The following is a 26,567-nucleotide window of genomic DNA, read 5'->3' as shown; positions in this document are numbered from 1 at the left end:
CAGGCCCGCCCCTTGCGTCCGCCTATTCCGCGCGCCTCCCGGCGCGGCCATCTTTACTCCGGGCAGAGAGGGCGTCCGCGACAGAAACCGAGCTTCAGCGGCCATGTTAGGTTCGGGCAAGGGCGTCGCCGAAGCTCTTGGTTTCCGCCACCCGACTTCCGGCCGTGGACAGCCCAGGCGCGAGCGCTTCGAGGGACCGCGCGGTGGGCTGGCGAGGTCAGCGCGCGCGGCTGGGGCTCTCGGGGCGGGCTGAGGGGACCTCTGGCTGGCGCCGTCGCGGGGCTCCTCGGGCCTCACCGTGCGCGTGCACGCGGGACGACCGCCAGGCTCCTCACCTGGGGCCAGCCGCGTCACCTGGGGCCTGAGAAGTGTGTCTGGGGACCCAGGAGTGCGCATTCCCCGCCCCCCGTGCCCGAGGCCGTTGGCGCCGAAACCCGCGGTTTAAGTTAGGAGAAGGAAGGTGGGCATTACCTGGTCTCTAGGGCAGAACTGCCAGAAGGAAGAAGTACAAAAGACAGTTTTCTCTGGCCTGATCTCCGCCAGTTTCTGTGTTTCCAGTGAATTAGTAACGTGAGCATCTGACTTGACCGGCTTCAGTCGAGACCTCGCAATAGACGGGGACTGGAGGGCCTCTGCAGGTCGCTTCCTAATTTGAGGGGCCTCCGTCGTGGAAACGACAGTTCCCTCAGTCGTGGCCTGTTTCAACCGCTCGGATTAACAGTCTGACAGCTGCAGGCAGGTGTGGACCAGCGCAGGTGCCTCTGCTCACGGTCTCGGCCCGGTGGGGGTTGCTGTGGTTTGTGTACCTGCTCATGCCCTGTGTGTCTCCTGGTACCGGGCGGGCATGCAGGGTGCTGCTAGTGCCTTCCAGAATAAACTGCTTTGCTCTCGGCCATCAGCAGAGAGCACCCTCATCTGGGGGAGAAGCCTGTAGGGCCTGGAGCAGGGTTTGTCATGTAGCTTTCACCCCACGGCTCCTGTGAACCCATGGACTGTAGCCCACTAGGCTCTTCTGTCCATGGGATTCTCCAGGTAAGAAAACTGGAGTGAGTTGCCATTTCCTTCTCTAGGGATCTTCCCAACACAGGGATCGAACCCGAGTCTCCTGCATTGCAGGATTCTCTACCGTCTGAGCCACCAGGGAAGCCCCCTGCGATGTCAGAGTCTAGGTTTTCCTGCAGGGGAGTGTGCTGTGGGCAGGGGCGTGGAGTGGGGTCTGCAGGGATGCGCCTGAAACGGCGGTGAGCTGTCCTGCCAAGCGGCACGTGTGCAGCTGCTCCCAGCACTTGGCTTTATACATGCTTCCTAGCTCTTGACAGTTTTTTAACCTCACAGAGGAACAGAGAGCGGCATGTGAATGTTCCGTGGTCTGCTCGGCGTCATTGGAAATTAAAGCATTAATGTGTCTTTAATGAAAATGTTTGCCTTGGAAATGAACAGAGATCATTCTGTCGTTTTTTGAGATTGCACCCAAGTACTGCATTTCAAACTCTTTTCTTGACTATGAGGGCTACTCCATTTAAGAGAGTCTTGCCCACAGTAGTAGTTATAATGGTCATCTGAGTTAAATCCACCCATTTCCATTTCCAGGAATCAGTTCACTGATTTCTAAAATGACGTTCAGTCTTGCAATCTCCTGTTTGACCAGTTTCAGTTTACCTTGATTCATGGACCTAACATTCCAGGTTCCTATGCAATATTGTTCTTTATAGCATCGGACTTTACTTCCATCACCAGTGACATCCACAACTGGTTGTTGGATCATAGAAAAAGCAGGAGTTCCAAAAGAAATCCACTTCTGCTTTATTGACTATGCCAAAACCTTTGACTGTGTGGATCACAAGAAACTTCAAAATTCTTAAAGAGATGGGAATACCAGACCACCTGACCTGCCTCCTGAGAAATCTGTATACAGGTAAAGAAGCAACAGTTAGAACAGGATATGGAACAACAGACTGGTTCCAAATTGGGAAAGGAATACGTCAAGGCTGTATATTGTCACCCTGCTTATTGCACTTATATGCAGAGTACATCATGTGAAATGTTGGGCTGGATGAAGCACAAGCTCGAATCAAGATTGCTGGGAGGAATATCAGGATCCTCAGATATACAGATGACACCACCCTTATGGCAGAAAGCAAACAGTAACTAAAGAGCCTCTTGAAGCTGAAAGAGGAGAGTGAAAAAACTGGTTTAGAACTCAACATTAAAAAAAATTAGATCATGGCATCCAGCCCCATCACTTCATGGCAAATAGATGGGGAAACAATGGAAACAGTGACAGACTCTATTTTCCTGGGCTCCAAAATCACTGCAGATGGTGACTGCAGCCATGAAATTAACAGACGCTTGCTCCTTGGAAGAAAAGCTATGACCAACCTAGACAGCATATTAAAAAGCAGAGACGTTACATTGCCAACAATGGTCCATCTAGTCAAAGCTATGGTTTTTCCAGTGGTCATGTATGGATGTGAGAGTTGGACTGTAAAGAAAGTTGAGTGCCAACCAATTGATGCTTTTGAAGTGTGGTGTTGGAGAAGACTCTTGAGAGTACCTTGGACTGCAAGGAGATCCAACCAGTTCATCCTAAAGGAAATCAATCAGTCCTGAATATTCATTGGAAGAACTGATGCTGAAGCTGAAACTCCAATACTTTGGCCACCTGATGTGAAGAACTGACTCATTTGAAAAGACCCTGATGCTGGGAAAGATTGAAGGCAGGAGGAGAAGGGGACGACAGAGGATGAGATGGTTGAATGGTCTCACTGACTTGATGAATGTGAGTTTGAGTAAGCTCTGGGAGTTGGTGATGGACGGGGAGGCCTGGTGTGCTGCAGTTCATGAGGTGGCAGAGTCGGACATGACTGAGTGACTGAACTGAACTGAATGAAAATGTAAGCTGATGACATCCACACTTAGGAGCTTTTATGAATTTGTTTTTCAAGTAGTTTGTTGAGCACCTGCTGAGCACCAGGTGCTGATGCAGCCATGAGCCTTGATGAACAGAGCCCCTCCTTGCTGAGGTTACAGTGGTGGGAAAACAGGAAAATCCTGCCCTTACAGTTTGGTAAGGGGACCAAGTTCTGTTACTTCTCTCGGAACTGCGTTATTTGGTAATTCTGAATTATTAAAGCCCCCTTGACTCCCTTACTTCCCCCACCTCGCCACCACTGCCGTATTGAACAGGATTCCTCTTCCTCCTCCAGATTTTATTCAGTTGTGGATTCCCCACTTGCTGACTTGGGAGAGCAGAGACTTCATACATCTCCCTCTGACCAAAAAGTAGTTTTAACAAACGGCACTGTGGTTCTCTTCTTTCGCTTCTTGCCCTTCTGGTTTTGTTCAAAGGAAAGCAAACCTGTTTTAAGACAAGCCACAAACAGGAAGAATTTGCTGTCTTCCCTCCCTCACCAAGTTGAAAAATGTAGGTTTTCCGTGAGTAGGAGCTGCCCGGATGCTCCGCGATTTCAGAATCTTTGTTCCACGGGGTACCCCCAGAGTCCTGCTGGCGTGTGAGTGCCTGCAGTGCAGGCATCTGTCTGCGCCTCCCCCCCAACCCCCAGAAACACGCTTGCTTTCTGCCATCCACCGGTTTGTGCTCACAACCAGCATGGTGCTTCCTGGGGCTCAGAGGCTCCTGGGCAAAGTTCAGGATGCAGAGTCCACGCCCCGTCACACAGTCCTGGGTGCGCGGGTCTTCGCTGGCACCCCCTGCTCATCGCTGCTGCTCTGCTGAGCTCGGGGTGCGCCCCCCACCCTCCCGCTTCACAGCCCCAGCCTGTCTGCCCGGGCTACTGCCCTGGGGCCGGGCCCGGCGTGTTCCTGACTCTCCAGCCAGACCCCAGCTTCTTGGCCCTGCTGTGTCCAGGGCCGGGCTGACCCGGGGCCCCGCTGCCAGTGCACCCAGCTCGGGCTCTGCAACTCGGGTCCTTCTTCCTGAAAGAGTATTTGCAGACAGGTGACAGAGAAAGATGGCCGGTTAAAATGTGAGAGTTTCTTAAGCATGATTGTTCTTTCATTGAGTGTCTTGTGTTGATGTGTTTCCAGGTTACAGAAGGTACAGCATTTCAGAGGGGTCCTGTTACCCCTCACACACGTCTCCCAGGTGTTGATGCCAGCGGAGTTTTGAAGCTTGGGAACCTGTGTGTCCATCCTTTGGAAACACTCAAGCGCTGCGGTGCTGACGGCGGATGACAGTCTGGGAGGCGGGTGCGCAGAATGGCTGGGAGGAGGCCGGCGGGCCTGGGTGGGCAGCGCCAGCTCCTGGGGCTGCTGCTGGTGGTGGCTGCCGTCCACCTGGCCGCCTGCCCCTACACCAAGGTGGAGGAGAGCTTCAACCTGCAGGCCGTGCATGACCTGCTGTACCACCGGCTGGATGTGGAGAAGGTGAGCTTGCCCGAGCGGCGCGGGGACCCAGCCCGGGCCCGGCTGACCCGCCCTCTCTCTGCAGTTTGACCACCTCGAGTTCCCCGGCGTGGTCCCCAGGACGTTCCTCGGGCCACTGCTGATTGCTGCACTGTCCAGCCCCGTGGTCTGCGCGCTCTCGCTGTTGGAGACGTCCAAGTTCTACTCTCAGCTCGTAGGTAAGGGCTCCTCCAGGGGTTAGGGTGAAGGGCGCGGGCGTCAGCATCAGACAGCCTCGGTCACCAGTCAAGGGGCCCTCGGTGGGAGTGGCCGCCGCCTGGAATCCCGGCCGTCTTGGCCACTTAGCAGGCAGTTCAATGGGGGTGGCGCCCGCCGCCTCAGGCGGTACCCGCGTGATGGCGGGGGCTGGGCCCTGTCCCTGAGCAGCCCCAGCACGGCTCACGCTGGCCGGCATGCGCAGTCAGAGAGCTCCCGGGACCAGGCGGCCGGGCCTCGGGAAATGTGGACGAGGAAGCAGAGGTAGACTGTCCGCTCACACCGGGGTCCAGGCAGCCTCGGCCGGGGGGCTGCGGCCATGTCTGAGCATCAGGTCCTCGGTAAGTGTAGCCCTGGAGGTGTCGCCAGGTGACAGGGCCTCTGGGGTGCCGGCCGTCGCCTGCACGTGTCTGCCCTGCCCAGCCCAGCCTCTGAGTATGCCAGCCCTGCCCGGGGCTGCCAGGCACAGAGCAGCTGCAGGCTCGGGGTGCCAGAGTCCAGCCCACCTGCTTCCCACACCCCCCCATTTGTCTGAGTTTCAGAAGTGTTTACTGCTAAATAAAAAATGTCACAGGACTGAAAGGTGGCCCACCACGCTCAAGAGAATTCAGTTACTAGCAAGTGAAACAGAGAGCGAACAAATTCACCTAACACTAGTTTCAGTAAAAACAACATACCGTTGCTTTAAACGGAATGTATTTAGTTTCATTTATTTTGCATGTCAGTTTTTTTATTGAAGTAGAGTTAATTTGCAGTACTCTGTTCACATCAGACGTACTGTGAAGTGGTTCAGTTTTGTATACACATCTATCTCTTCCAGACCCTTCCCGTCACAGGCTGTTACACACTGTTGAGCGCAGCCCCCATGCTGGGCCGTGCGTCTTTGCTGGTGTCGGTCGCACCGCCGCGTGTGTCTGCTGATCGCAGGCTCCTAAGCTGTCTCTCCCTGCCGCCTCTTCGGTAGCCAGAAGTCTGTGGCCTCGTGTGTGTCAGTTCTGTGTGTAGTGCATCATGTCACGTTAGATTCCACACACACGTGATGCCACGTGGCACTTGGCCTTCCCCGTCTCCTCTGCGCTTGACCTCTAGTACGATGGCCTCTAGGTGCATCCGCTGCTACACACAGCAGGGTTTCTTCTCTGCGGCTGACTACCGTTGTACTGTGTACACCGGCCCGTTTTTACTATGGGATCCGCTGGACAGATGCACCCTCTCTGCTCAGTCAGGGCCGTCCTGGGACTTGGCGTGATTCTTGGACTCTGGACGTTACAAAAAGAAGTGAGGCGGCAGTTTGGGGCCACGGTGGCCACCCTGTTCTGCTGGGTGACGGCCTCACAGTTCCACCTGATGTTCTACTGCACGCGGACGCTCCCCAACGTGCTGGCCCTGCCCGTGGGTATGTCGCTGCTGGCCTATCCTGCCTGGGTCCCCCTGGCTGGCGGGGAGGGGTCCATCTGAGTGTCTGTCAAAAGCTGCCCACCAGGTGTCCCAGAAACGCAGGACAGGAAGGCCAGGAAGTGAGCCAGCTCTGTCCCCGTGCAGGGCTCCAGCTCGGCCTCAGGGGGACTGGCGGGGCGAGGGCTTCCCCGGAGCAGCACCCGGAGGAGGAGCTGGTCCGCGGGGCCGGGAGGGGGGCAGGGACCCCAGAGGGGCCGGGCGGGCGGTCTCGGGGCTCGCGCGCCCCCCGAGCAGAGGGTGACCCTGCGCCCGCCCCCCGCAGTGCTGCTGGCGCTGGCGGCCTGGCTGCAGCAGAGGTGGGCCCGCTTCATCTGGCTCTCGGCCTTCGTCATCCTGGTCTTCAGGGCCGAGCTGAGCCTGCTCCTGGGCCTGGCGCTGCTGTTGCCACTCTGCTGGCGGAAGCTCTCGCTGCCCCGGGCCCTGCGCTGTGCCGTGCCAGCCGGGATCCTCTGCCTGGGTGAGTGGGCCGCGGGGCTGGGCTGACAGGGGGCGCGCTCTCGTTTCTCTTTCTCGTTAAGTGGAGTCACCTGCGCCTCCTGTGGGGCTCCAGGGCCCCGGTGCAGGTCTTCTGGCTCTGCTGCCCAAGCGTCCCCCCGAGACCCCCTTGTCAGGGGCCCCTCACTGTGCCTCGGCCAGGCCGGGCAGACGCGGGGCACCTGTGTGTGGAGGCTGGTTTGGGGGCGGTTCCGACGCCTCAGCTCCTCTGGGGGACGCTGCTGTGGCTCCTGGGTGCCGTGCTGGCAGGGCTGTGTCTCGGCGACCTCTGCCTGTGACAGCTTCCGGGGCGGCCCATGCTCTCCTGAGCCGCTCTTCCTTCCTCAGGACTGACAGTGGCTGTGGACTCCTATTTCTGGCGCTACCTCGTGTGGCCAGAAGGGAAGGTGCTCTGGTACAACACCGTCCTGAACAAGAGTTCCCACTGGGGCGTATCCTTCTGTTGGCACAGAGCAAGGAGCTGCTGTCCGCTGCACCTGCGCCTCAGGGAGCATGGCGGCTGCCATGGCGCCAGCACCAGCACTTCTTTCTCTGCAGGGCGGGTCTCCCTGGTCCTGAATCTGTGCCCGGAGAAAACACCACTCAGTATCTTAGCCCCAGCTTCTCCTCGGTCCTTGTGATCTTCTGATTTAACATTTTACTCTGGGCTCTTTAAAAGACATCCCCAAAGAGAATGCTATGGGTCCCCAGTGTGCCCCCGACCCTGAGAAAGGCTGTTTTCACAGTGAAAGATGGAGGGATGGTTCTGGGCAGTCCCTCTCGCCATCTGCTGCTGTGGCAGCCCATGGCGGGTGGGGGGGGTCAGCGTCCCCGTGTGGGGAGTCAGCGTCCCTGTGAGGGGTTAGCATCCCCGTGGGAGGGGTCACCGTCCCTGTGAGGGGCAGCATTCCCATGTGGGGCTCACCATTCCTGTGTGGGGTCACCGTCCCTGTGTGGGGGGTCAGCATCCCCGTGGGAGGGGTCACCGTCCCTGTGAGGGGTCAGCATCCCCATGTGGGGCTCACCATCCCCATGTGGGGTCACTGTCCCTGTGTTGGGGGTCACTGTCCCCGTGGGGGGTCATGCCGTGGCCCCAGCTGTGGGCTCCCGGGTGCCGCGGGTAGGGCGCTGTCAGGCTGGCAGGGCTGGTTCGGGGGAGCCGGCAGCCTCCTTGACACGCGCGCAGACCTCGCCACTGCTCTGGTACTTCTATTCAGCGCTGCCGCGCGGGCTGGGCTGCAGCCTGCTGTTCGTGCCGCTGGGGGCGGTGGACAGGCGGGCCCTGGTGCTGCTGCTGCCCGCGCTGGGCTTCGTGGCCCTGTACTCACTGCTGCCGCACAAGGAGCTGCGCTTCATCATCTACGCCTTCCCGCTGCTCAACATCGTGGCCGCCAGGGGCTGTGCCCGCGTGTGAGTGCCGCCGGCCACGTTGCGGGCTCGCCTGGGCCGTGAACTGGGTCGTGAAGGGGCGGGTGTCTAGGGTAACCGACGGGCTCAACCGGGTGCCTGGCCGGGGTCTGGTGCGGGGTCCAGCCCGAGTCCGCAGGGCCCGTGGTCGGCCTGACCAGCTTGTAGAGGCAGCAGGCGCCTGTCCTTGCTCTGCCCGGCACCTGGGACATGCTTGGGATGTGCCCGAGGCTGGGCTCTGACCCGAGGGGTAACTCGGGATGCTCGAAGCACTGACACGGGTTTGACCTTGGCACCTGGCCGGGTTTCCAAGTCTGTTGTGTCTGCTGCGTGGTGACCACTCGCGTGGAGACGCGGCAGTGGGCAGGCATGCTCCTCACGGCGCTTCCCGGCTCTCTGCTCCCTTCCAGGCTGAACAGTCACAGGACATCCTGGCTGCACAGAGTGGGGTCCCTCCTGGTGATGGGGCACCTCGTGGTGAACGCCGCATACTCGGCCATGGGCCTGTATGTGTCCCACTTCAACTACCCCGGCGGCGTGGCGATGCAGAGGCTCCACCAGCTGGTGCCTGCCCGCGCAGGTGGGCGCGCGGCTCCAGGCCCGGGGGGTCTCGGCAGAGGCGCGGGCCCGTGGCGCTGACGGGGCCTGCCTGCTCTCCACAGATGTCGTCCTGCACATCGACGTGGCCGCTGCCCAGACAGGCGTGTCCCGCTTCCTGGAGGTCAACAGCGCCTGGAGGTATGTCCACCCTTTGGCGCCGGCTCCTGGGGGCGCTGGGTGCCAGGGGCCAGCGTGGGCCCGCGGGGCATGGCATGCTCTCCTCCGCAGGTACGAGAAGACGGAGGATTTGCAGCCGGGCTCGGCGCGCATGCTGGCCTACACACACCTGCTCATGGAGGCCGCTCCCGGGTCCCTGGAGCTCTACCGGGACACGCACCGCGTCCTGGCCCACGTCCCAGGCACCACTGGACTGAGTGTGAATCTGAGCAGGCTGCCTCCCTTTAACGTGAACCTACAGACCAAACTTGTGCTTTTAGAGCGGCTCCGCGGGCCTCCCTGAGCGGGGGTGGGGCCCCCAGGGATGTGGGTGCCCGCCAGCTCCCTCCAGTCGAGCCGGGAAACGACCAAGGACAGCGGCTGCCCATCCCTGGCCGCGCCTGGGTCCCCGTGGCCGTGTCGCCTGCAGCCTGCAGTAATGAGGGTGACCACTCTCCAGGCCACGGGCCTCGCCCTGAGGAGCTGCTCTGGGGCAACAGGCGGTGGCCTCTTGGTGCCTGGCAGCGCCCCTGGGCGGTGGAAACCCGAGGGCCAGCGTGTGCTGGGCACACCCCACTGCGCCCAGCCCTGCGGGGCGGGGCCTCCCCTGTGGTCACGGGCACACTGTTTCAGAAGAGGTCTCAGGAGATAAACATGTTCAGAAAGAATGAGCAACATCGCACATCGTCTTATCACTGGTTCTCTGCGACACCTGGCAGACAGGCGTCACTGGCTCAAGTGAGTTTGGCTCTTCCCGCTTCCTGCACTGTGTCCACCGAGCTCCCGACATGTGTCCGGCCCCACCAGGCCCTGGTGAGGATGCGGAGAACTGCGCGTGCTTTTCACGTGTGTACACACTGTACATCCACACACACACTACATGCCTGCGCACAGAGACACGGAATCTTCAGACAGTCCAGAGTGAGTCACCGACGGCCTGGCTTCCACCCCGAGCATCTGTGTCCCAGGAAGTGCCGGGGGGGGCTTCCCCACCTTCAGGGACTGCCTCTGCACTGAAGCTGACAGTCTGCAGCACCTGCCCACAGGGAGACCCTGCCCCCCCTCGCCCCCCCAGAGCAGCGCCCCCTGGGATCCTGCTGCAGCCGGTCTGTGGCACCTTCACGCCCACCACTCCCCCTCCCCAGGCACCCACTTCCCGGCGTGTGGTACTCAGTTGCCAGTAGCAGGTCTGCCTTTGCATGTGGCCCCCGATGGATGCCGCCGGGCTGGCTGGGTTGTGAACAGCCCTGTGGGCTGCCTTGGTGTCCGGCTGCAGCCTGGCCCAGGGTCCGGTCAGCTGTGCTGTCCGAGACACAGGCCCCATCAGGACCCTCCTGCGTGGCGGCTGCTTGGCACCAGGTGTCCACCCAGGCTGCTCGGGCCTCTGTCTCTGCCCTGGAGGCAGCCGTTTTCAGTGCCCTGGCTCCTTGTGACGGGGCTGGTTTGAGAGACCAAGATCCAGCTGCAAAATGTGCCCGCTGCTTTCAGCGTGCCTGTGTTTCTAGACCTTTCTGCCGAGGGGGGGTATCAGGCACACCTGTGTGTGGGCACACGCGAACACACATGGACATGTGGACGTGCACACACTGATGTGTGGACATGTGGGCATGTGTACACGCTGATAGGCGTGTACGCGCAGACACGTGCTCAGGTGTTGAGTCACGTGCCATGCTGACACCACCAGCTCCACCGCATCTCTAGGTGTTTGCCCCTCTCATTCCATATCTGTGTGTCCTGTCTTCTGCCGTTGAGAATCCCAAACTTGGCAACATCAATGTATACTTGACCCTCGAGCAACGCAGGGGCAGGGGTCCTGCCCCCAGTCAGAAATCACACTTTTGACTCCCCCAAAGCTTAGCTTCTAACAGCTACTGTTGACTGAAGGCCCTATCGATAACATGAACAGTTGACATTTTTGCAGGTTATATACTCTTCCAATCATGTAAGGCTATAGAAAAGAAAACTAGAGGGATTTCCCTGGTGGTCTGGAGGGTAAGACTCCACACTTACACTGCAGGGGGTGAGGGCTCACTCCTTGGCTGGGGAACTGAGATCCCACAAGCCTTGAGGTGCAGCCCCCCCAAAAAAATCATGAAGAAAAATTGGTACTGTATCAGGATCACGAGTTTTTGTCACCTGTCCCCAGGATGGATCATCTGTCAGGACCCACACCGTACAGAGCGCTGTGGATGTTACACATACTACAAATACTAGACGGAAAAAAGACGAGGGACTGCAAACACAGGGGACACACCTTCAGTCCCTGATGCGAGAAGATCCCACACAGCTTGGAGTGACGAAGTCCGAGCTGTAGGGGCCCGTGCTCTGCAAGGAGACGCCACTGCAGTTAGGAGCCCACGCCCCACAACTAGAGAAGGCCCGTGCGCAACGAAGACTCGGCACAGCCAAAACGATTCATTTAGAATCAGCATGGGCCCTTCAGGGTAGCCAGCCCACACGCTAATGGGCGGACTGTCCTCGTCTTTTCTGGCGCACAGCATTGCCGTCATATTCATGATGCAGCACTGGGGCCACTTGCATTAAACAAGAAAAGCTACGGTGACAGATTCTGACACTTTCCCCACTTACAGTTGCACACAGTTCTTTGAAAGCATAGTTAGAAACGAAAGCGGCGCGTGGTTGGTTTTGTGGTCAGCGCCGCTCACTGCCCGTCTCTGAGGACAGACTGGCCGCTTCCACACGAGCCCTGGACAGTGCACAGCTGTTAGGCTGTCACGTTAAGACACGAGAGGTCTGTCCGTTCCCTGTTCGTTACTGAGGAGGGTTGTAAAGCCCTCCTGTCCCCAGGCTGGGCAGGCTGGCGGGGGCCGGGGGGACAGGCTTGCTGTCTCTCAGGCGGCCGAGGAGGGGGTGGGGGGACAGGGGCTTCATAGAAACACCTCGCAATGCCCGCCTGGCTTCTCTGTCTCCTCTAAACATGCTTCCACACTGCACCAGCCCTTCCCCGTTTGCCCGTGTTGTGCGTAGAGAAGTGGGAAGCTGCCTTGAAGAATCGGAGCCCTTCTGCCCGCTGCTTTGATGTCAGTTTGCTCCCTGGCGCTGCGTCTTCTGCGTCTTCTCCTCCACCGTCTGGCCATGGTTCAGTTCTCATCTCATCTCTTCTGTCAATGCCTCTGCTGTGGTGTCTGTTAGCCCTGGAACTTTTTAATTTTGGGGCCACGCCTCGAGGCATGTGGGATCTTAGTTCTCCGGCCAGGGGTCTGAGCTGCGCCCCTGCAGTGGAAGCATGGAGCCCTAACCGCTGGGCCGGCAGGGGAGTCCCAGCCCTGGAATCTCCTGAAGACCTGTTCACCCTCCAGGGCATATTGCCAGACCCACAATCTCTCGTGATTTCCTTGATTGGCTCTGTCGTAAACCCTGTGGAGTCACGCACAGCATCGAGACAGTTTTCTCCAGCAGGATTTTTTTTTTTAGAACAACAGCATTGTCAATGGTGTCAGCCTCCCAGACTCTCATGATGTTGACAATCCTTCCCGTAGTGTCGTGTGTGGAGCCTCAGAGGTCCTCATGACCCCTGACCTAGAGCTGAGCGGAGCCGCCGTGTCTGGGGAAGCAGACCATGTCTGTGCATTCAGCGTTGAACTCCTGGGGCTGTGTGTGGCCGGGGGCTCTACTCAGCGGCAGCAAAACTGGAAACACCATCTCTTACTGACGAGGAGCTTCCTGAACTCAGGGACCAGGCATCAATGGAACCAATCCAGAAGACGTGGCCTGGCCATGCCGACCTCCTGATGTCCAACCAAAGACGGGCACTTGCTGGGCCTCTTCTCTCTTGAGGCTCAAGGGCCGTCTTGTCATAAACCTGACCGTATCTGCGCAAAGGAGAAGCAGCCCATTCATTCCCGCCTTAAACCCTGCTGCTGGGTTCTCTGTACTCCTCAATGTCCTCTGTGGCATTTTCCCAAGAATACAGTACAGTACTTTGTCTGCATTAAGCACTGCTCAGGCAGATGGCCCTTCTGTGCAGTGATTTTCTTAATGGCGTCTGGACCTTGTCTGCTGGCTCTTGGTCAGCAGAAGTGCCTCTCCTGTTACCCTGACGTTTTTAAAGCCAAACCTCCATCTGAAATCATCAAAACACCTTTTGCTGGCATTCAGTTCTCCAGCTTTACATCCTTCACCTTCCATTCAAGTTGCCATGTAGTGACTTTGCCTTTTCTTGAATCATGTTAGCATCTATAAGCACCCCTTTCTTATGGCAAGCCTCAGTTCAGTCACTCAGTTGTGTCCGACTCTTTGCGACCCCATGGACTGCAGCACGCCAGGTTTCCAGATCCTTCGTCATCTGGAGTTTGCTCAAACTCCTGTCCATCGAGTTGGTGATGCCATCCAACCATTTCATCCTCTGTTCTCCCCTCCTCCTCCCACCTTCAAACTTTCCCAGCATCAGGGTCTTTTCAAAGTAGTCAGCTCTTCACATCAGGTGGCCACAGTATTGGAGCTTCAGTTTCAGAATCAGTCCTTCCAATGAATGTTCAGGACTGATTTCCTTTAGGGTGGACTGATTGGATCTCCTTGCAGTCCAAGGGACTCTCAAGACTCTTCTCCAGCACCACACTTCAAAAGCATCAATTCTTTGGCACTCAGCTTTCTTTATAGTCCAACTCTCACATCCATACGTGACTACTGGAAAATCCATTACTTTGACTAGACGGACCTTTGTTGGCAAAGTAATCTCTCTGCTTTTTAATATGCTGTCTAGGTTGGTCATAGCTTTTCTTCCAAGGAGCAAGTGTCTTTTAATTTCATGGCTGCACTCACCATCTGCAGTGATTTTGGAGCCCAAGAAAATAAAGTCTGCCACTGTTTCCCCATCTATTTGCGATGAAGTGATGGGACTGGATGCCATGATCTTAGTTTTCTGAATGTTGAGTTTAAAGCCAACTTCTTCACTCTCCTCTTTCACTTTCATCAAGAGGCTCTTTAGTAGTTCTTCACTTTCTGCCATATGTCATCTGCATATCTGAGGTTGTTGATAATTCTCCTGGTCATCTTGATTCCAGCTTGTGCTTCATCCAAAGCAGTGTTTCTCATGATGTACTCTGCATATAAGTAAAATAAGCAGGGGGACAATATACAGCCTTGACATACTTCTTCCTTATTTGTAAACAGTCTGTTGTTCTATGGCCAGTTCTAACTGTTGCTTCTTGACCTGCATACAGATTTCTCAGGAGGCAGGTCAGATGGTCTGGTATTCCCACCTCTTCAAGAATTTTCCACAGTTTGTTGTGATCCACACAGTCAAAGGCTTTGGCGTAGTCAATAAAGCAGAAGTAGATGTTTTTCTGGAACTCTCTTGCTTTTTCGATGATCCAACAGATTTTGGCAATTTGATCTCTGATTCTTCTGTCTTTTCTAAATCCAGCTTGAACATCTGCAAGTTCACAGTTCAAGTATTGTTGAAGCCTGGCCTGGAGAATTTTGACCATTACTTTACTAGCGTGTGAGATGAGTAGAATTGTGCAGTAGTTTGAGCATTCTTTGGCATTGCCTTTCTTTGGGATTGGAATGAAAAGGGACCTTTTCCAGTCCTGTGGCCACGGCTGAGTTTTCCAAATTTGCTGGCATAGTGCAGCACTTTCACAGCGTCATCCTTTAGGATTTGAAATAGCTCAGCTAGAATTCCATCACCTCCACTAGCTTTGTTCATTGTGATGCTTCCTAAGACCCACTTGACTTCACATTCCAGGATGTCTGGTTCTAGGTGAGTGAGCACACCATTGTGATTATCTGGGTCATGAAGATCTTTTTTGTACAGTTCTGTGTATTCTTGCCACCTCTTCTTAATATCTTCTGCTCTGTTACGTCCATACCATTCCTGTCCTTTATTGAGCCCATCTTTGCATGAAATGTTCCCTTGGTAGCTCTGATTTTCTTGAAGCAATCTCTAGTCTTTCCCATTCTATTGTTTTCCTCTGTTTCTTTGCACTGATTGCTGAGGAAGGCTTTCTTATCTCTCCTTGCTATTCTTTGGAACTCTGCATTCAAATAGGTGTATCTTTCCTTTTCTCCTGTATCTTTAGCTTCTCTTCTTTTCTCAGCTATTTGTAAGGCCTCCTCAGACAGCCATTTTGCCTTTTTGCATTTTTTTTTTTCTTGGGGATGGTCTTGATCACTGCCTCCTGTACAATGTCCCGAACATCCTTCCATAGTTCTTCAGGCACTCTGTCAGATCTAATCCCTTGAATCTATTTGTCACTTTCACGGGATAATTGTGAGGGATTTGATTAAGTTATACCTGAATGGTCTAGTGGTTTTCCCTACTTTCTTCAATTTAAGTCTGAATTTGGCAATAAGGAGTTCATGATCTGAGCCACAGTCAGCTCCTGGTCTTGTTTTTGCTGACTGTATAGAGCTTCTCCATCTTTAGCTGCAAAGAATATAATCAATCTGATTTTGGTGTTGACCCATCTGGGGATGTCCATGTGTACTCTTCTCTTGTGTTGTTGGAAGAGGATGTTTGCTATGACCAGTGCGTTCTCTTGGCAAAACTCTTATTAGCCTTTGCCCTGCTTCATTTTGTACTCCAAGGCTAAACTTGCCTGTTATTCCAGGTTATCTCTTGACTTCCTACTTTTGCATTCCAGTCCCCTATGATGAAAAGGACATCTTTTTTGGGTGTTAGTTCTAGAAGGTCTTGTAGATCTTCATAGAACCATTCAGCTTCTTCAGCATTACAGGTCGGGTCATAGACTTGGATTACTGTGATAATGAATGGTCTGCCTTGGAAACGAACAGAGATCATTCTGTCGTTTTTGAGATTGCATCCAAGCACTGCATTTCAGACTCTTGTTGACTATGATGGCTACTCCATTTCTTCTAAAGGATTCTTGCCCACAGTAGTAGACATAATGGTCATCTGAGTTAAACTCACCCATTCCAGTCCATTTTAGTTTGTTGGCAAGCCTGCACCCACATAAAAGCTGCTTTTTCAAGTAAAAACGAGTATTTCACAAGAAGTGCTTGATTTTCATGCCTGCTGGTGTAGCTGCAGCTTCACAGAGTTCCTTTTCTGTTTTTACAATGAGATCAGTTTTAGGACATACAGTAGTTTCCTTACAGTTAGCATTTTTTAAAAAGTGAAGACTCTCTCCTGATGTTAAACACAGATTTTTTTTTTTAAGCAATTTTTATTTTAAAAGTTGGGAAGTTAAATCATGTGACCTTACCTTCTAATTTATAATTTTATGAATTCTGAGATCTTCAGGGTTCTTGCCGAGTGCAGAGGACACCTCTGTGCATTGTACTTGTTCCTTGTTGACTTGAGGCAGAGTGTTTACTTCTATTTTCTGTTCTTTCTGGGGGCTTTCTGGTGGCTCAGACGGTAAAGAATCTGCCTGAAATGCAGGAGACCTGGGGTCAATCCTTGGGTTGGGAAGATCCACTTGAAGATTCCCTGTCCTGCCTGTGAGTGGACCTGAATGTCTTCATAGGGTTCAGTTCAGTTCAGTTGCTCAGTCATGTCCGACTCTTTGCGACCCCATGGACTGCAGCACACCAGGCCTCTCTGTCCATCACCAACTCCCAGAGCTTACCTGAACACATGTCCATCGAGTCGCTGATGCCATCCAACCATCTCCTCCTCTGTCGTCCCCTTCTCCTGCCTTCAATCTTTCCCAGCATCAGGGTCTTTTCCAGTGAGTTGGCTCTTCACATCAGGTTGGTATCTATGTATCTTCTTTGTGAGGAATCTGTTGAGGTTTTAAGTCTTCAGTCAGGTTCCTTGTTTTCTTATTGTTGATTTTAACAGTTCTTTGTATATTTTGACCCACATCCCAGAATTTTAGAAATAAAAGCAAAAATAAACAAATGGGACCTAATGAAACTTAAAAGCTTTTGCACAACAAAGGAAACTATAAGCAAGGTGAAAAGATAGCCCTCAGATTGGGAGAAAATAATAGCAAACGAAGCAACAGACAAAGGATTAATCTCAAAAATATACAAGCAACTCCTCCAGCTGAACTCCAGAAAAATAAATGACCCAATCAAAAAATGGGCCAAAGAACTAAACAGACATTTCTCCAAGGAAGACATATAGATGGCTAACAAACACATGAAAAGATGCTCAACATCACTCATTATCAGAGAAATGCAAATCAAAACCACAATGAGGTACCATTATACGCCAGTCAGGATGGCTGCTATCCAAAAGTCTACAAGCAATAAATGCTGGAGAGGGTGTGGAGAAAAGGGAACCCTCTTACACTGTTGGTGGGAATGCAAACTAGTACAGCCGCTATGAACAGTGTGGAGATTTCTTAAAAAGCTGGAAATATATTTTGAGTAAGTTTTTTTTCAGGTGTCTTTTGCAAATGTTTTCTCCCAGTCTGTGGCTTGTCTTCTCTCTTGACACTGTCAGCAGAAGCTTTTAATTCTAACAGAGTCTATGATTATTTCATCCATGGATCAAGCCTTTCAAGTTGTATCTAAAAATTCATCACCACACCCAGGGTCATCTAGGGGTTTTCTCCTGTTATCTTCAAGGAGAGTTTCTTTAAGGCATATGGGCCTGCAGTTTTCTTTTTGTTTCTGTCTGCTTTTGGTATTAGGGTAATACTGGCCTCATAGGAAGTGTTAGGCAGTAACCCTTTGCTTCTATCCTCTGAAAGAGACTGTAGAGAATTTGTGTAATTTCTCCTTAAATGTTTGATATAATTCACCAGTGAACTCATCTGGGCCTGGAACTTTCTGTTTGGGAAGATTATTAATTCTTGATTCAAATTAATTGCTATAGGCCTGTTCAGATGGTCTGTTTCTTATGTGACTTTTGGCAGATTGTGTCTTTCAAGAAATTGGCCCATTTTATTGAGGTTACCAAATTTGTGTGCAAACTTTATTTTTTTTTATTTTTTTATTTTTTCCATTTATTTTTATTAGTTGGAGGCTAATTACTTTACATCATTGCAGTGGTTTTTGTCATACATTGAAATGAATTAGCCATGGATTTACATGTATTCCCCATCCCAGTCCCCCCTCCCACCTCCCTCTCCACCCGATCCCTCTGGGTCTTCCAAGTGCACCAGGCCTGAGCACTTGTCTCATGCATCCAGCCTGGGCTGGTGATCTGTTTCACCCTAGATAATATACATGTTTCGATGCTGTTCTCTTGAAACATCCCACCCTCGCCTTCTCCCAGAGTCCACAAGTCTGTTCTATACATCTGAGTCTCTTTTTCTGTTTTGCCTATAGGGTTATCATTACCATCTTTCTAAATTCCATATATATGTGTTAGTATACTGTAATGGTCTTTATCTTTCTGGCTTACTTCACTCTGTATAATGGGCTCCAGTTTCATCCATCTCATTAGAACTGATTCAAATGAATTCTTTTTAATGGCTGAGTAATATTCCATGGTGTATATGTACCACAGCTTCCTTATCCATTCGTCTGCTGATGGGCATCTAGGTTGCTTCCATGTCCTGGCTATTATAAACAGTGCTGTGATGAACATTGGGGTGCACGTGTCTCTTTCAGATCTGGTTTCCTCAGTGTGTATGCCCAGAAGTGGGATTGCTGGGTCATATGGCAGTTCTATTTCCAGCTTTTTAAGAAATCTCCACACTGTTTTCCATAGTGGCTGTACTAATTTGCATTCCCACCAACAGTGTAAGAGGGTTCCCTTTTCTCCACACCCTCTCCAGCATTTATTGCTTGTAGACTTTTGGATAGCAGCCATCCTGACTGGCGTATAATGGTACCTCATTGTGGTTTTGATTTGCATTTCTCTGATAATGAGTGATGTTGAGCATCTTTTCATGTGTTTTTTTTTTTTTTGCCCTCTGTATGTCTTCCTTGAAGAAATGTCTGTTGAGTTCTTTGGCCCATTTTTTGATTGGGTCATTTATTTTTCTGGAATTGAGCTGCAGGAGTTACTTGTATATTTTTGAGATTAATCCTTTGTCTGTTGCTTCGTTTGCTATTATTTTCTCCCAATCTGAGGGCTGTCTTTTCACCTTGCTTATAGTTTCCTTTGTTGTGCAAAAGCTTTTAAGTTTCATTAGGTCCCATTTGTTTATTTTTGCTTTTGTTTCTAAAATTCTGGGATGTGGGTCATAGAGGATCCTGCTGTGATTTATGTTGGAGAGTGTTTTGCCTATGTTCTCCTCTAGGAGTTTTATAGTTTCTGGTCTTACATTTAGATCTTTAATCCATTTTGAGTTTATTTTTGTGTATGGTGTTAGAAAGTGTTCTAGTTTCATTCTTTTACAGGTGGTTGACCAGTTTTCCCAGCACCACTTGTTAAAGAGGTTGTCTTTTTTCCATTGTATATCCTTGCCTCCTTTGTCGAAGATAAGGTGACCATAGGTTTGTGGATTTATCTCTGGGCTTTCTATTCTGTTCCATTGATGTATATTTCTGTCTTTGTGCCAGTACCATACTGTCTTGATGACTGTGGCTTTGTAGTATAGTCTGAAGTCAGGCAGGTTGATTCCTCCAGTTCCATTCTTCTTTCTCAAAGTTACTTTGGCTATTCGAGGTTTTTTGTATTTCCATACAAATTGTGAAATTATTTGTTCTAGTTCTCTGAAAAATACCGCTGGTAGTTTGATAGGGATTGCATTGAATCTATAGATTGCTTTGGGTAGTATAGCCATTTTGACAATATTGATTCTTCCAATCCATGAACACGGTGTATTTCTCCATCTGTTTGTATCCTCTTTGATTTCTTTCATCAGTGTTTTATAGTTTTCTATGTATAGGTCTTTTGTTTCTTTAGGTAGATATACTCCTAAGTATTTTATTCTTTTTGTTGCAATGGTGAATGGTATTGTTTCCTTAATTTCTCTTTCTGTTTTCTCATTGTTAGTGTATAGGAATTGTGTGCAAACTTTAGTTGTGGCATGTGGGATCTAGTTCCCTGACAAGGGATTGAACCCAGGCCCCCAGCATTGAGACCATGGAGTCTTAGCTACTGGACCATCAGGTGAAGTACCGATATTTCCATTTTTGTTCATACATTATTGACTTTCTCCATGTCTTTTTTAGTTTTTTGAGTATTTTTAAGACTGCTGTTTTAAAGTCTTTGTCTAGTATATTCCCCATCAGGTCTTTTTTCAGGGACAGACTCTGTTGTATTACTTTTTTCCTTTGAGAGAACCATACTTTTTTCTTGTATGCCCTGTGATTTTTTTGCCATTCACTGGATGTTTTAATCTAACGATCTGGTGACTCCAGAAGTCAGATCCTTCTCTTCCCCTGCTTTGTGCTTTCGTTTTGTTTTTGGTTATTGTAGGCGGTCTTTGTGCCAGGATCAGTTTGAGGTGTAAACTTAATGGATTCCCTGGGCACAAGCAGTCACGTTCAAATTCTCCCCATATATGCAATTATGTACTCTGTTGGAGTCTTCAGCAGTCACTTCAGAAGAGGGAGGCAAGTTGCAGCAATGGCGGGGGAGTACAGAAGCAGTGGCGGCTGCCCCCCCGCCCCGTCTGCCCCCGCGAGGCCAGCCGCAGGGACGCGCCGTCAGAGCACACACAGGGCCTCAGCAGCTGGAGGACAGGGCCCTTCCCTGCGCCGGCCGCTGCCGGCTCTGCGAGCTGCTCTGGGAGACATGCGTGCACAGTTGCTGCACGGCAGTGGCGTTTGTGCTCCGCGCCCCACCTCCCCCACCCTGAGCCCAGTTGTGCCCTGAAGTCTCACCTCCCGTGTTCTGCAGACCCCCCAAGTCAGATCCTGCTGGCACCTGCTGCTGGGACAGACACGCACTCCCGGGGCTTCCTACTGCACCGTCTTCCTGACTTTCGTCTCTCGTCCTGACTTTCCCTAAAGGAAGGACCGCTGACGTACGTACAGGCGTCATGTATGTACTCGGTCGTTTCACACTGACCGAGGGACGACCCGAGGCCAAGGCGCCCTGCGTCACCGCAACGCCACGGCGCTGCTGCTGAGGCGCCCTCCGCATCGCAGCCCAAAGACTCAGCGCGTGGAGGTCTGCCCTCTGCTCCTCACGCACCTCCTCCACTCGGCCCTCACCCTCTTCCTCTGGAAACGACGTTTATTCTCTATGAGTGTGTTCCTGGTTCACTGTTTTTAGGTTCCACATAAACATGAAATGATGCAGTATTTGTCTTTCTGTGACTTATTTCACTGAGCGTAATACCCTCGAGATCCTTCCATGTTGGTGCAAATGACAAGATTTCTTTTTTCACGGCTAACATTCCATTGTATAAATACACAAGGCATTTTCTTTACCCGCTCATCTGTGGGTGGACACTTTGGTTGGTTCCACATCTTAGCTATTGTGAATAATGCTACTGTGAACATAGGGGTGAACATATCTTTTCAAATGAGTGTTTTTGCTTTCTTCAGGAAAACACCCGGGAGTGGGGCTGCTGGACTGCATGGCGGCAGCGGTCCTGACCCCGAGGCCCGCATGGCGGCTGCAGTCTAACTCTGAGGCCACACTGGCTGCCCTTCCCTCCAGCAGCACGGGGTCGCGGTGCCCTCTCGGAACACACGCCCTGGAAGGTTTTCGGACGTCACTGCCGCTATGAGAAATGCTGCTTAAGAATTACTCCTCCAAAAAAAAATACTCCTCCACTTCCCCCAGGTCCCATCTGTGGCTAATGTGAAGATTTAAAGGCTGTGTTGAGGGCAGTTTCTGTACATGCTGGCCTCTAAGAGTAGGATTGTTTTATTATCCTAAGAATAAAAAGCCAGTGTTCTCCAGCAGTAGAAAATTGCAAATAAAAGGTTTAATTTCAGAAACTGAGTTCACCATTTATAAATACACTAAAAACAGTCAATGCAAATTCAGATTAATAACAAGTACAGTATTTTAACAAAACAGCAACTTTTCTAAAAGGTCATAGGCAAATCAGTGACTCGTTTCACCCAGAATATTTAACTGGTTTGAAATAAGAAAATGAATTCTTTTCTAGACGCTGAGACAAAAACTTTGAAGACATATTACTGTTAAAAATAAAACCTGATGACTGATAATCCATTCTGATGTCCTTGGGATCCTAAAATACCCCACTGATGGCTGAATCTTCCCTATTTTATAAAAGAAAATCTAAACGCCTAAGGCTATTCTTACAACCATAACATAGCAATCTTCTTCCCTGTTAATAAGCCACCTCTTCTAAAAAGAACTGTGTACATAATTGGATCAATTTGGGGGTCAGTGCACAAATTTCAAGACAGCTTTATGGTGTAGAACCACTGAGTCAGAGGCTTGGAGATTCATCAACAGGACGCGGTAGACGCGTCATGCCGTGCCCCGGCCCAACAGCGGCCCCACCGCACGCACCGTGGACGCGGCTGTGTGTCCAAGCTAACCGCACACGTGGCGCCAGGGCAAACCCCTGAAATGGGAGCGCGCGCTCTGCGGAAACCCTACGCGACCGACCCTCCGTCACGTATCAGCTCGGACTTGTCGCCGATGCCACGTCTCTGTCATGGTCAACAGTTTCCTCCCAGAACACTCTCCCCCTCGATGCCCTTTAGAGCCGCAGTAGGAACTGCTCGGTCAGGATGGCTTCAACTCCATCTCCTATTTACAGATTTTATCTGACAGCCACAAAGGCTCTTCTGTTGCAATTAAAGCAATTTTTAACTAAAGTACAGTACCTGATCTGATTTACATAACCGAATAAAAAGCCTACAGAGTAAAACTGCTCACCTCTCCTCTGCCATTCTACTGAAACAAACTGATCCCCAACTTGTAAAAAACTTTACGGTTACAAATGAAAACCTAATCATCGTATTTCATCATTGACGAGACAAGCTGCTTCTCGTGGACTTCTGAAAACACACACCGTGGTACCTGGCCTGGAGGACTGGTTAAGGCACGTATGGCCGCGAGGGCGAGGGCCGGGCAGCCCCTCCCGCGGCCGTGGACCTGAGTGCCCGGCCTGCCGTCCCGCAGGGCCAGCCATGGCAAGCGCCAGCCTGGGCAGACGCCGGCTCTCGCCGGGCGGCTCCAGCGGGCTCTTCAGTACTGGAAGCATATTAAGGGAAGATTCACTTTCAGAAAGATGAGTTTCTCAAAATGCTCCATCAGGAGCCTGGACTGGCCGAAGCTGCCATTCTCGGGGGGCGTGCTGAACAGCCGCTCGGAGGGGACGATGCTTGGGGGGCAGCCCAGGAAGCGCACGGCCAAGGCGGAGAGGCCGGGCCAGGCGGCCCTCTTGAGGCTCCAGTAGGCAAGCGGGTCGCAGTTGTGCTCCAGCACCTCCTCCTCCAGGTAGGCGAGAACCATGTCCTCGGGGACCTTGGGCCGCCCTCCGCGCTCGCTCTTCTTCAGCTTGGCCATGAGCGCCCAGAGGCTCTCCTCGCCAGCGCAGTCTCGGGGCGGGGAGCCCGGCTCGCAGCCGTTGGGGACGGGCGCGGGCTCTGAGGTAGGATCCAGCGTTTCCAGCTCCCTGATCAAGTCCTGCTTGTACTGCTCTGCCTCCTCCTCGGAGAACAGGGAGGCCTTGTAGCGCGGGTCCAGCAGGGTGGCCAGCACGTACCTGGGGTCGTGCAGCGTGGCGGACAGGCGGCTCACTATGGCCTCCCTGAGGGCGCGGAGCATGGCATCGATGCCCGTGGTCTCCTGGAACAGCATCTCCACCCTGCGGCTGAGGATGTGGATCATGGGGATGACCTGGCTCAGCGTGGACACGTGCGCGCTCATCTCCTGGCTGGCGGCGGCGAAGGGCGTCAGGGCGTGGCACACGGACTGCATCACCTCCCACTGGTCGCAGCTCAGCAGCTCCCGGAAGTCGCACTCGACGGACAGCGCGTTCACCGCCCGCTTCTGCTCTAGCAGCCGCTCCAGCATGTGGAAGGACGTGCTCCACTTGGACGGCACGTCCTGCAGCAGGTGGTGGGGCGGCAGCCCGTACTCCCGCTGCAGCTCCGCCAGCTTGGCCTTGGCGCGGGGCGAGCGCTGCACCCGCTCGCAGATCTTCCGGGCAGTGCTCAGGAGGTTCTGGACCAGCCTCTGGCTCTTGATGGCCTCGCTGACGATGAGGTTGACCGTGTGGCTGAAGCACGGCACGCTGGAGCGCGCCCCCTCGTTCAGCGTCCTCCCGATGCTGGGGTTGTCGGTGACGGTGATGCCCACCTGCAGGCCGCTGGACGTCACCCAGGCCTCCCACCAGCTCTCCAGCTGCTCCTGCACGCTGCTGCCGCTGCAGTCGCAGTCCACCGGCGACACGTCCAGCAGCGCCGAGCGGTGGTGGTCCTCGCAGCGTGGCCGGGCCGAGGGCTCGAAGGCGACCCAGTGGGCCGTGAGGGTCAGGTACTCCCGCGTCTGGCTGCTCACCCAGATGCCCGACGTGAAGTGGACCACACCGCTCTCGGCTCCCTGCAGGTGGGCCATGATGACGTGCTTCACGTCCTCGTACATGCCTGGGATGGCCGTCCTGGAGAAGTAGGCCGGCGCGGGCAGGGAGTACTGAGGCTTCAAGTATGCCAGCAGCCTGTTGAAGCCAACGTTGTCCACCAGCGAGTACGGCTGGAGGTCAAGGGCGATCATCTCAGCAATGAGACTTGTGATTTTCTTAGCAACCGGGTGAGAATCGTAAAGCTTCTCGCTGCCGCCGTCAGAGGTGGCGGCGCCTACGGAAGGCGGGCCCAGGGGCGCCTGGGTGCCGGGCGGGGCGGCCCAGGCGCCCTCGGGCTTCAGCGCGCCACCGTGGAAGCGCTGCAGGTGCCGCAGGAGACAGCTGGTGCCCAGGTTCGTGGGCTTCTTGCCCCGGCTGATGGTCCGGCCACAGTGCAGGCACACGACCTTCGTGGGGTCTGCCGAGCAGATGGAAAAATGGTTCCACAGCTTGGAGGTCTTCTTGCTGTTGACGGGAAACACAGCTTGATGGTTTTTGGCGACCATGGTCGGCAGGTTCGTCAACCGGGAGGACGTTTCGGCGGAAGCCAGGGTGGCGTAGGGTGAGCCGGCCAGGCCGGCGCCCAGGAAGCCCTTCTGGTCCCCAGACACCTCGGGGTGGCGCCTGCAGAGGTGCCGCATGAGGCAGCTGGTGCCCACGTCGCCCCGCTTCCCGCGGCTGATGGCGCAGCCGCAGTGCCTGCACACGGCCTTGAGGCTGTCCGTGGGCGCCAGCGAGAAGTGGTGCCACACCTCCGACTTCAGCCTCTTCATCACCTTCTTGTTCTGCTGGAACACGGCGCCCGGCTCCCGCGGCTGAGGGCTCGGCGCGCCGCCAGGCTGCGTCTCGGGAGACGACCCCCAGGAGGCCTCGCCCGCGTCAGAGGAGGGGGACGGCGCGCCGCCGGGGCCCCAGATCGCGGGCGGCTCCTCCGCTGGCCGGTCGGGGGAGGAGGCTGCGGAGGCGGGGTCCTGGAGCGCCCTCCCTGGAGACGCCGGCAGGGCGCCGGGCTCAGTGTCGGGGGGCGGCGGGGCGGGCCCCAGGGGCGGCGGCGCGGGGCCGGGAGGCTGCGCGCCGGGGCCCCCGCCGCCCTCCCGCAGCACGACGGCGCGGTGCGCCCGCCACATGTGCCTGATGAGGCAGCTGGTGCCCAGGTCCTTCCCATTCTTGCCGCGGCTGAACTCGTTCATGCAGTGGATGCACACGGCCTTGGAGCTGTCCAGCGGCGACAGGTAGAAGTGCTTCCAGACGGCCGACCTCCGGCGGGAACCGCACGCGCTCCGCGGCAGCGGCGGGTTCTTCTCCACCCCATTCTCGGCAGGTTCGCGGCAGTGCAGGGGGGGCGCGGGCGGGGGCTGCCCCGGCGGGCGCTCGTCCCGGCCGCACCTCTCAGAGGCCAGCGCGTCGGAGGCGGCCTCCTCGGCAGAAACAGCAGAGCTGGCCTCCTCCGTCAGCTGGAGGGGAGCCGAGCCCTTGGAGGCCGCCCGGGGCGCCAGCGGGCCCGGCGAGAAGCCGGGGCACAGGCCCCCGGGGTCGGCGGGCGTGGGCGCGGGGCGTGGCGCCGGGGCGGGGTCCCCCGCCAGCGCGGTGGGGTGCGCCCTCCGCACGTGCCGCATCAGGCAGCTGGTGCTCAGGTCCTTCTCGTTCTTGCCGCGGCTGAACTCCTTCATGCAGTAGGTGCACACAGCCTTGGTGCTGTCCCGCGGCGAGATGAAAAAGTGCTTCCAGGCCGGGGACTTCTTCCTGGAGCCCAGGCCGCGGCCGGAGAGCAGGCTCTGCGTCACGGCCTCCATGGCCACGCTGTAGAGGGTGCTGCCGTACTGCGCTAGCAGCGCCCCGTAGTCATCCTCAGGCTCGGGGGAGGCGCCCCGCCCGGGGGGCCGGCCCGCGCCACCCGCCGCACCGCCCTCTGCCCGCTCCTCGCTGCGGCCCGCCTGCCTCCCGTCCTCCGGCTCACTTCCAAAGTCCATTCTCTCCACACTGTGATTAGGGGTTTGAGGGTCATCTTCCTCTCCTATTTTCAAATTTGTATTCTCCGAATCACCTGCCCCTTGGGGACAAGGCTCCCAGCGGTTCTCCATGACTGACCATAACTATTCAGTTCTGGCCAAAGAACTCTTATCTCTTGGGATGTTTACGAATATGGATAAGCAGGAATCTCACTGAGCAGTGGATGGGCAAACTCATGAGCGTGTCCCGTCACGGCGCAGACCGCAGTGCTCCCGGAGTTCTCCCGCTAAACGCATCGCGGGGCAGATGTGCGCTCACGCGGGGCGGACCTGCTGGTCTCGGACGCGGGAACGCTGATGAGTCGATGGCACGGTGCTCCTTCTGCGTCATCTCCAACAGATGGAACCAAGTAAGACAAAGGCCTTGCTCACGTTTCAGATCCACAGTCATGCATATGTCAGCTTCAGTACGTGTGAGAAAAATTCGACACTGGTCAGGTGAAACAAGAAAGCTTGTTCCTTGCCTTTATAACCTAGTCACAGGATGAAACACCCTCTCTGGCGGCCC

At 54.2% G+C, this 26,567-nt stretch overlaps 2 protein-coding genes across 12 annotated transcripts in view; one reads left to right on the top strand and one right to left on the bottom strand.

The window, feature by feature from the left end:
* Window positions 1-108: 108 nt before the first annotated feature.
* Window positions 109-9,397, top strand: ALG12 (ALG12 alpha-1,6-mannosyltransferase). Of its 2 annotated transcripts, none has more exons than XM_020882017.2 (10): window positions 109-216; window positions 4,048-4,386; window positions 4,451-4,583; window positions 5,843-6,016; window positions 6,341-6,535; window positions 6,901-7,004; window positions 7,739-7,962; window positions 8,370-8,539; window positions 8,622-8,697; window positions 8,788-9,397. In XM_020882017.2, exons 2-10 carry the CDS (start codon window positions 4,219-4,221, stop codon window positions 9,017-9,019), a joined length of 1,476 nt encoding a protein of 491 aa, XP_020737676.2. In that variant the 5' UTR covers window positions 109-216; window positions 4,048-4,218; the 3' UTR covers window positions 9,020-9,397. The 2 variants fall into 2 exon arrangements, with proteins under 2 accessions (XP_020737676.2, XP_020737678.2); XM_020882019.2 differs by lacking the exon at window positions 109-216 and adding an exon at window positions 1,039-2,779.
* A 12,014-nt stretch (window positions 9,398-21,411) lies between these two features.
* Window positions 21,412-26,567, bottom strand: part of ZBED4 (zinc finger BED-type containing 4) — a 29,446-nt gene continuing 24,290 nt past the window's right edge. For 8 of the 10 annotated variants that reach the window (XM_070453531.1, XM_070453530.1, XM_070453532.1 and 5 more), the window contains one exon: window positions 21,412-26,461. In XM_070453531.1, coding sequence (XP_070309632.1) covers window positions 22,673-26,131 — 3,459 coding nt within the window. In that variant the 5' untranslated portion in view covers window positions 26,132-26,461 and the 3' untranslated portion in view covers window positions 21,412-22,672. Of the gene's footprint in view, window positions 26,490-26,567 lie in introns of all 10 variants that reach the window. The other 2 variants (XM_070453536.1, XM_070453538.1) reach the window with 2 other exon arrangements.

Source organism: Odocoileus virginianus, chromosome 23, assembly GCF_023699985.2.
Source record: "Odocoileus virginianus isolate 20LAN1187 ecotype Illinois chromosome 23, Ovbor_1.2, whole genome shotgun sequence".
Classification (NCBI taxonomy): Eukaryota; Metazoa; Chordata; class Mammalia; order Artiodactyla; family Cervidae; genus Odocoileus; species Odocoileus virginianus.
This window is presented reverse-complemented; position numbering and strand designations above follow the sequence as displayed.